The sequence below is a fragment of the Castanea sativa genome, chromosome 1 (assembly GCF_040712315.1).
Source record: "Castanea sativa cultivar Marrone di Chiusa Pesio chromosome 1, ASM4071231v1".
NCBI lineage: Eukaryota > Viridiplantae > Streptophyta > Magnoliopsida > Fagales > Fagaceae > Castanea > Castanea sativa.
Window position 1 is genome coordinate 2,007,284 of NC_134013.1, and position 10,150 is coordinate 2,017,433.

Below are 10,150 nucleotides of genomic sequence, written 5' to 3' on the forward strand. Positions count from 1 at the left end.
AACCATGGTAGCTCATAGGATTCTACAAAGCTACGGTCTACATAGTTTTAATAACATCCTAATACATTTGAATATCCCCTCTTAAATTCAAGATGAAAGTTTGAAGATGTCATGAGTTGTGAATGAAAGTTCCTACAAAAAGAAATTAACCACGGGCCATAAATGACCAAATCAGATGTAGAATGGATTGAGCTTGACATGAATTGAAATGCCCAAGATCATAGTAAATGACAACTATTAATTAATGATGGATGGAGGCCAAAAGTTGACTATTGTGGCTGGAGGACAATGCACCAGTGACTAGAGGATACCAACAGAAGAACGGTGGCACAAGGATTGCATATGCATGTAAGACAAACATTGACAATAACAATGGACAACGACGAATAGTGGATTGTCGGCAACAACTCCGATGACCATAAGAGAGTGGCATGGTTGGCCGAAGATATCATAAAAAGGAATCTCACAGGAGACAAAAGATATTGATGAAGGAAAGTGTTGTGGTTAGTACTAATTAAAGGAATAGAGAATACAAAGTTTATGTTGGGTTGAAAAAATACAGCAAATTACAATTATAGAAAAGCTAAAGTCAAGGAATGTGCTAGGGAGGAGAGAATCACGGGAGTGATATTGGCTGATATATGTTTGGCAAGTATTAGAATTTGAGTTGGACTCTTTGCTGGCAATATTTGACTTTGAATTGGACACCTCAATCTTCTAATTATCACACCCCCGCAATCTAATGGGACAAGAGCGTACCATAAGCTTGTTAGTCAATAATTTGAAGCGGGCTGAAGAAAGCCCTTTGGTGAAACGTCTGCCACCTAATTTGTAGCACAAATGTAGCTAACATCAAGCTCCTTGCAATCAACCTTATCACACACATAATGGTAATCTACTTCCAAATGTTTAGTGCAAGCTTGAAACACCGGGTCTGAAGCTAAAGAGATAGAACTAATAGTCAGACCAAATAAGCGGTGTTGATAGAGAGACACCCAAATCTATGAACAATGATTGAAGCCATGAAATCTCAGCTGTAGTATATGCCAATTGACGGTATTCTGTTTCAGTGCTTGAGCGAGATACAGTACTCCAAGATATGGGATTATATCCAAGATAAATACAATAGCCACCAGTAGAGCAACGATCATCAGCGTTTTCAGCATATGAATAGGCTTCTAAACATAGAGAACCAGGTTGATAAAAGAGCAAACACGTTTCACACCCTTGCAACTACATTATTGTTTCTGGTACATCTTTTTTTTTTTTTCCTTCATAATGCTTCATGTTCATCTCATTATTCATTTATAACTGGCTGCTTGGTTCTTAGACCCTCTTCATTTCTGTATCACCAACCATATCTGAAAACTCTTAATTTTATTGCGGGGGTTACCATGATTTCAAGGAGTGTATGTTTTCGCAATTTGCTTCAATCTCTTCGAGCTACTTCTTCCTCATCCTAGGTGTTTTTTTTAAGCCTTGACTTCTTATAATTTATTCGCTATATATTGTTATTGTTATTGATATAACTTCTTCGGTTTTGTTAGGCAGATATTGTTACAAGGTTTATTTATTTATTTATTAATTATAAACGTTTGCAGAGGGTTTTTCTGGGTGAATGAGTCTTATGAAATTATTTTCTTTGTGAAGCCTATGACTATGAGAAACTTCTAATCATGTCAAAAATCTGAACAGGCAATGTATGAAGGTACAAAAGTACATAGGAAAGAAGATGGGCGGCTTCTTCTCTTCCGTCCAGAGCAGAATGCGATTCGAATGAAATTTGGAGTAGAGAGAATGTGCATGCCATCACCCTCCATTGATCAATTTGTAGATGCTGTGAAGCAGACTGTCCTAGCCAACAAGCGTTGGGTAATCCTCTTCTATCTTGAAGAAAATGCTGAACCATTAATTCTTTATGAGTTAATTATTTCTTTAAATTTATACATCGTTTTAATATAATGTATGTGGATGATTATGATCAGGTTCCTCCTTCAGGAAAAGGGTCTCTGTACATTAGGCCTCTGCTCATGGGAAGTGGTCAAATATTGGGTATGGGTGCAGCACCTGAATACACTTTCCTAGTATATGTTTCCTCTCTCTCAATCTCACTACTAGTGTTCTGCAGTGTGCTTTATCAACTACAATATGCCATGCATCTTTTTTTCCATTTGAAACTTTGGTCACTTTTTAAGGGGTAAAAAAAGTAAAAGAAAAAAGATGAACGTGTGACAAACTGCAATTGGTAGAATGTAATGTGGAATACTTAAAATGGGACAAAGATTTTTTATTCCTTTAGCTCCTACAAAGAGTAAAAGGATTTATCATTTATGTAATCTTGGTTTATAATCAGGAGGGGTAAGCACCCTTGAACTTGTATGTTGAGAAAGAGTTTGATCGTGCCTCTCGTGGTGGAACTGGAGGTGTCAAATCAATCACCAACTATGCCCCGGTAAGGAACTCATTCTCTCATGTAACTTAACTTTTTGCTGCATTAAACATTATTGTCTAACACATCATTGTGTTTGAAATTGTAGGGTTTGAAAGCATTGACAAAAGCAAAGAACAGAGGATTTTCTGATGTCTTATATCTGGACTCAGTGAATAGGAAAAATATTGAGGAGGTCTCCCCTTGTAACATTTTTATTGTGATGGTATTTTGCTTTTATAGAATATTTTAAGTTCAATCTAATATGTTAGCAAGTTTTTGTCTTGATGGAATTAAGGAAAGGGAAACTATTCTGTGATGACCACAGAAAGTAACCAAAGGATGCCAAGCGTTCTGTATCTATAAAACTCATTGGATAAACCTTGAAAGAAATTACAATATAAGGTATACTTTCCAAGGATCACTGATTACTGAGAAACAAATTGATTTGTGAAATTATTGTAAGTATATGGAGATGAATGAAAACAGTAGGCAAGTAATGAAGCTTGAGATTGGATAAGAAAAACTATTTGTAATATAATTAACCGTATTGATACTAATAAGATGTAGATGACAGCTTATCACTTAGGCATCATAAATGAATCATTCAGTTTCCCCCATCAAGTTTAAGCAACCTGTAAATTATCAACAAAAAAAAAAAGTTTAAGCAACCTATATTTAATACTTGTTTCACATTTACTTCATTGAAAATTTTAGTCCCAAATTATATTATCTCCCTTTGTATTCTTATAATTGGTACACTCTAAACCTCATGCATGCATTTTCCAATTTTCTAGGGCAATGCTATTTCAACTCCTGCAATAAATGGGACCATTCTTCCAGGAGTCACCCGTAGAAGCATCATTGAGATTGCTCTCGATCATGGTTACCAGGTGATATTCATGTACCACAAAATGACAGCTTGAACCTGATTTTCTTAATTAATTTTTGAAGTAATACCAACTGAGAAGGGCTTCATTAAAAAATTAAGGCCACTCTTCCCATTGTACGTGTGAGACTTATGCATGGCTAGGAACTTGCTGTTTCTGTTTTTGATGTTTCTCTTTGTTGCCAAGACATGAACTCTCTGACTGGCTATGCTGTTTTCCTAGGAGATTCATTGATTTCTTGGAGGTCTAAAAAGCAGGGAGTTGTCTTAAGGTCCTCAGCTAAGTTTGAGTACAGAGCCATGGCAAGTGTAGCTTGTGAGATAACTTGGGTGCTGTAAATTCTTAAGGATTTAAACGTTAATCATGCAAGGCCAGCTATGTTGTTTTGTGACAATCAAGCAGCCCTGCACATAGCTGTAAATCCGGTCTTTCATGAAAGAACAAAGCACATAGAGGTAGAATATCACATGGTCAGAGATAAGATCATGGAGGGTATGATTAAAACATTTCATGTGCATATTAGTTTTCAGGTAGCAGACATATTCACCAAAGCTTTGGGTTTTCAAGCTTTTGCAAGACTTTCTAGAAAATTGGGTCTAAAGGACATATTCACTCCATGAGATTCACAGACAATAACCTCAGATAAAGTTTCAGGTCAAGTCTCAGAACTTGAAGTTCAGGACTTGAGGGGGAGTGTTGAGACTGAGATGGTTGAAACAGAATTGAAGGGAAACGACAGAGCAAAACTACAAAGTAAAAGAAAAATGACAAGAACAAGATTAAAGGAACAGAGTAAAGAGAAGAAGGGAAACGACACAGTTTTGATTAATGAAGGCACGTGCCAATCATGTGAATAGAGCAGGACAGAGTTAGTTGTAATATAAGCCAGTTGTCATACATCCAATGGTCCACTTGTACTTCCGTTAGATTAGGAAATTAGTTATTTCCGTTTTTGCTCTTTCCCTCCTTTGTTGGTGTATATATAGAAGCAGGGGCTTAATTAATTATGTACTTTTCACAATTTTCAGAAATTGATCAATGAGAATTTTCCTTTTCTCTCCAAAACCTCTCTCCTTTAAATTCTAGAAGTTTCATTCTTAACAGGTATCCATTAAGAAAAATGCTAATGTAATTTTTTTTTAGAAATAAACATACACAAAGGAAAGGAAATGAGGTTCTAACATAAAAAAAAATGCTTACTAACAATTAATTTAATTGGTGTCACATTGATAACATAATAAATAAAAAAAATGCTTTTGTTACTCTTTTTTAATTTAAAATTTGGCACATCAATTTGAAACCTCCTCTCACATAAAAGTGAGTCCTATCTAGAGATCCTACTCACGAAACCCGCTTTTATATGAGAGGAGATAATATTGTTGTACAATATAATTTTTTAAGATTTAAGTCTTTCTTTCTTTCTTTCTTTTTTTTTTTTTTTTCTTTCTTTGAGGGAAAGTCTATCCTTTTTTTTTTTTTTTTTTTTTTTTTTTTTTGCGTTTTGAAAAAATATAAATAATCAATTAAGTGAAAAATTAAAATTGAAAAGCTAATCCAAACAGATTTGAATTCAAATTTCAAAGTTCAAAGCTAAAGCAGGGATAGAAATGTGAAAGTACATACAACAGGAGAACTGACGTGTTAATGTTTACATTTTGTAGATTGGATGTTACTATGGATATTCATCTCAGGCTTCATCTTCTCTGCAACAAATGTGCGAACCATCTATTTATCGGTAATTGCATTATACTGAATTAGTCCCTTGTGTTACAACATTATGCAAATGCTTTAGTAGCTACATTTATTCTCATTCAAATACATATACAAATACTGAAATACACACACGTCTTGTAGTTTCGTCTGGAATTTTCTACCAAGTGAAAAAAAAAATGGAACTCTTGCTAATTTTTTTGACCCTTTTTTCTGGTTTCTGCTTTTCTTATTGAGAATTGGCAATTTCAGAGATGATGACTACGCTAATTTGGACTAGGATAATCTTGGATTTGGTATAATGCCAACTGATTACATGTACCTTATGAAATGTTCTAAAGGAGAGCATTTTGAACAAGGCCAACTTAATCGTTATGGAAACATTGAGTTGGGCCCTGCTGCTGGAGTTCTGAATTATGGGCAGGTAAGCTAAAAGTGATCTCTTTGTTACAATATTCACATCTTTGCATGCTAGCTACAATACTTTGGATGGAAGTCTATTATCTAATACAAATTCTTAGTAACTTGAAGTTGAATCACTTGGTTCTAATTGCCCGAGTAGGAAGCCTTGTACTTATGAGTTTTAATGGGTATCCAGTGTCATGTCATTTAAAATTTTAAATGACATAGCACTCTATATACTATTAGATCAAGGAAATAAACTTTGTTGGGTAATCCTCTTCTATCTTCAAGAAAATGCTGAACCATTAACTCTTTATTATTATGGATAAATAGAAAAAGCACACCAACTATTGGGCTTTGTGGAGCCTAGTTTATGTTTGATCCGGTTGATGATCCGACCCGACCCGAATAATGTTGCGTAGCCGCACTTTGTATTTTTCCCTGATAATAATGAAATCCTTACAACTCCGTGGACGTAGGCAAATTGCCGAACCACGTAAATACTGTCTTGTGCGTGTGATTATTTTTCTTTGGCATGTGTTTTTCTCTATATTTTGTTTCTCACAGGTTTAGGAATTCGTGGAAATTCCCTACAACTGGTATTAGAGCCTAGGGTTAGGTTTAAGTGGGAGCAATGGTAGAGGAAGCAGGAAAGACGTCTGGAATAGAAAAGTTCGATGGCACAGACTTCGCATATTGGAGGATGCAGATTGAAGATTATCTTTATGGGAGGAAATTGCATCTGCCGCTTTTGGGGATAAAACCTGCGACTATGAAGGATGAGGAATGGGCTCTTCTTGACAAACAGGTAGTGGGAGTTATCAGGTTAATGTTGTCTAGGTCGGTTGCACACAATGTTGTGAAGGAGAAGACCACTGTAGATCTGATGAAGGCTTTGTCTGGTATGTATGAAAAGCTGTTAGCAAACAACAAGGTGCATCTGATGAAGAAACTTTTCAATCTGAAGATGGCAGAGAACGCATCAGTAGCACAACATCTGAATGAATTTAACACTATCACAAATCAATTGTCGTCTGTAGAAATCGATTTTGATGATGAGATTCGTGCACTGGTCGTTTTAGCTTCTTTGCCAAACAGTTGGGAGGCAATGAGGATGACAGTAAGTAATTCTTTAAGAAAAGAAAAGCTGAAGTACAACGACATATGGGATTTAATTTTGGTTGAGGAGGTTCGCAGAAGAGATGCAAGTGAAACCTCAGGATCCGGTTCTACCCTAAACCTTGAGACAAGAGGCAGAGGTAATGATAGAAATTCAAATCGGGGTAGATCAAAATCCAGAAATTCTAATCGGAACAGAAGTAAATCTAGATTAGGCCAACAAGTACAATGCTGGAACTGTGGGAAAACAGGTCACTTTAGGAGGCAATGCAAAAATCCTAACAAGAAGAATGAAGATGACTCTGCTAATGCTGTAATAGAAGAGGTACAGGATGCACTACTTATTGCAGTAGACAGTCCACTTGATGATTGGGTTCTGGACTCGGGAGCTTCGTTTCATACCACTCCACACCGAGAAATCATACAGAATTATGTTGCAGGTGATTTTGGTAAGGTGTATTTGGCTGATGGTTCAGTCTTGGATGTTGTGGGTATGGGAAACGTCTAGATATTGTTGCCCAATGGGTTTGTTTGGTTACTGGAGAGGGTTCAACATATTCTTGACCTAAGGAGGAATCTGATTTCTATTGGACAACTTGATGATGAAGGACATGCAATATTATTTGTTGGTGGTACTTGGAAGGTTACAAAGGGAGCTAGAGTATTGGCTCGTGGAAGGAAGACTGGTACTCTCTATATGACCTCAAGTCCAAGAGACACAATTGTAGTTGCTGAAGCAAGTACTGATACAAGCCTATGGCACTGTAGACTTGGTCACATGAGTGAGAAAGGCATGAAGATTTGCTGTCAAAGGGGAAACTACCAGAATTGAAGTCTGTTGATTTTGACATGTGTGAAAGCTGCATCTTAGGAAAGCAGAAAAATGTGAGCTTCTTGAAAACTGATAGGACACCGAAGGCTGAAAAATTGGAGTTAGTACACACTGATTTGTGGGGCCTTCTCCAGTTGCATCCCTTGGAGGTTCAAGGTACTACATCACTTTCATAGATGACTCAAGCAGAAAGGTATGAGTTTATTTTCTGAAAAATAAATCTGATGTATTTAAAACTTTTAAGAAGTGAAAGGCTATGGTTGAGACAGAAACAGGTTTAAAAGTAAAATGTTTGAGATTAGATAATGGAGGAGAGTACATAGATGGAGGGTTTAGTGAATATTGTGCTGCACAAGGAATTAGGATGGAGAAGACCATTCTTGGGACACCATAGCAGAATGGTGTGGCTGAGCGCATGAACAGAACTCTTAATGAGCGTGCTAGGAGTATGAGGTTGTATGCTGGACTACCAAAAACTTTCTGGGCTGATGCTATTAGCACTGCAGCTTACTTGATAAACCGAGGACCATCAGTTCCTATGGAGTTCAGACTTCTTGAGGAGGTTTGGAGCGGTAAAGAGGTAAAGTTTTCCCATTTAAAAGTTTTTGGTTGTGTTTCTTATGTTCATGTTGATTCTGATGCTCGTAGTAAACTTGATGCAAAGTCTAAAATATGTTTTTTCATTGGCTATGGTGATGAGAAATTTGGCTATAGGTTTTGGGATGAACAAAACAGGAAAATCATCAGAAGTAGAATTGTGATATTTAATGAACATGTTATGTTTAAGGATAGGTCAACTGTAGTGCCAGATGTTACAGGGATAGATCAAGATAAATCTGAGTTTGTCAACTTAGATGAATTGACTGAAAGCACTGTCTAGAAAATGGGTGAAGAAGATAAGGAGAATGTAGATTCACAGGTAGATCAGAGTACACCTGTAGCTGAAGTCCGCAGATCTTCCAGGACAATTAGACCTCCACAGCGTTATTCACCCGCTTTAAATTATCTCCCGTTGACCAATGGTGGTGAGCCAGAATGCTATGATGAAGCCTTGCAAGATGAGAATTCAAGCAAGTGGGAGTTAGCCATGAAGGATAAGATGGATTCCTTGTTGGGGAATCAAACATGGGAACTGACTGAACTGCCAATAGGAAAGAAGGCTTTGCACAACAAGTGGGTATACAAAATAAAGAATGAGCATGATGGTAGCAAACGTTACAAGGCCAAATTAGTTGTTAATGGGTTCCAGCAGAAGTAGGGCATTGATTACACAGAGATATTTTCTCCAGTTGTGAAGATGTCAACAATTAGACTGGCATTGGGAATAGTGGCTGCAGAAAATTTACATCTTGAGCAATTAGATGTGAAGACAACATTCCTTCATGGTGACTTAGAGGAAGACATTTACATGATTCAACCAGAAGGGTTCATTGTTCAGGGACAAGAGAATCTAGTCTGTAAACTGAGAAAGAGCTTGTATGGCCTAAAACAAGCTCCTAGACAGTGGTACAAGAAGTTTGACAGTTTTATGCATAGAATTGGGTTTAAGAGATGTGAAGCTGATCACCGTTGCTATGTTAAATTTTTTGACAATTCTTACATCATTTTACTGTTGTATGTGGATGATATGCTAATTGCAGGGTCTAGCATTGAGGAAATTGATAATCTAAAGAAGAAATTGTCAAAACAGTTTGCAATGAAGGATTTGGGAGCTGCAAAGCAAATCCTTGGTATGAGAATTATTAGAGACAAGGCTAATGATACATTGAAGCTTTCTCGGTCAAAGTATGTGAAGAAAGTTCTCAGTAGATATAACATGAATGAAGCTAAGCCAGTGAGCACACCCTTGGGTAGTCATTTTAAACTAAGCAAAGAACAGTCACTGAAGACAGAAGAAGAGAGGGACTATATGAGCAAGGTGCCTTATGCCTCTGCTATTGGCAGCTTGATGTATGCTATGGTGTGTACAAGGCCAAATATTGCACATGCAGTGGGAGTTGTGAGCAGATTCATGAGTAGGCCAGTAAAGCAACATTGGGAGGCAATCAAGTGGATTCTGAGATATTTGAGGAGTTCATCAGATACATGTCTTTGCTTCACAGGTGCAAGTTTGAAACTGCACGGTTATGTAGATGCTGATTTTGTTGGTGATATTGATAGTAGAAAGAGCACTACTGGGTTTGTATTTTCTCTGGATGATATAGCCATATCTTGGGCCTCAAATTTGCAAAAAATTGTTACTCTGTCTACTACAGAAGCTGAGTATGTTGCAGCAACTGAAGCTGGAAAGGAGATGATTTGGCTACATGGCTTCTTAGATGAATTGAGTAAGAAGCAAGAGATGGGCATTCTACATAGTGACAGCCAGAGTGCAATTTTTCTTGCTAAGAATTCAGCTTTTCATTCAAAGTTGAAGCATATATAGACAAAATACCACTTTATCCGGTACCTTGTTGAAGATAAGCTGGTAATACTTGAGAAGATTTGTGGATCTAAGAACTCGGCAGACATGTTGACTAAGGGTGTCACTATTGAGAAGCTAAAGCTGTGTGCAGCTTCAGTTGGCCTTCTAGCTTGAGGACAGGAGGATGAGTTGCAGGGATGAGGGATTGCTTTTGGAAGATAGTGGCTGATGTTGGTTATTGAACTAGTCTCCAAGTGGGAGATTTGTTGGGTTTTGTGGAGTCTAGTTTGTGTTTGATCCGGTTGACGATCCGACCAGACCCGAATAATGTTGCGTAGCCGCACTTTGTATTTTTTCCTGATAAT

General features: G+C 37.2%; 1 protein-coding gene across 3 annotated transcripts; it reads left to right on the plus strand.

Annotated features, from left to right (window-relative positions):
• The first annotated feature begins 743 nt into the window (after nt 1-743).
• On the plus strand, nt 744-4,383 carry LOC142605713 (branched-chain amino acid aminotransferase 1, mitochondrial-like). 3 transcript variants are annotated; one of them, XM_075777165.1, is made up of 7 exons: nt 744-1,196; nt 1,696-1,872; nt 1,986-2,052; nt 2,354-2,452; nt 2,538-2,833; nt 3,226-3,321; nt 3,541-4,383. In XM_075777165.1, the coding sequence occupies exons 1-4, from the start codon at nt 1,167-1,169 to the stop codon at nt 2,383-2,385; spliced, it is 306 nt and encodes a 101-aa protein (XP_075633280.1). In that variant the 5' UTR covers nt 744-1,166; the 3' UTR covers nt 2,386-2,452; nt 2,538-2,833; nt 3,226-3,321; nt 3,541-4,383. The 3 variants fall into 3 exon arrangements, with proteins under 3 accessions (XP_075633280.1, XP_075633266.1, XP_075633273.1); XM_075777151.1 differs by having other exon boundaries at nt 749-1,250; nt 2,538-3,321; XM_075777158.1 differs by having other exon boundaries at nt 749-1,250; nt 2,538-2,624; nt 3,226-4,383.
• Nucleotides 4,384-10,150: the final 5,767 nt, after the last annotated feature.

Bases quoted from the DNA above. Each gene is read 5' to 3' on its own strand.
- LOC142605713 (XM_075777151.1), top strand. From the start codon at position 1,167: ATGAATAGGCTTCTAAACATAGAGAACCAGGTTGATAAAAGAGCAAAC. The intron at 1,251-1,695 runs GTACATCTTTTT...AAATCTGAACAG, and splicing joins CAACTACATTATTGTTTCTG to GCAATGTATGAAGGTACAAA. The intron at 2,053-2,353 runs GTATGGGTGCAG...GTTTATAATCAG, and splicing joins GGGAAGTGGTCAAATATTGG to GAGGGGTAAGCACCCTTGAA.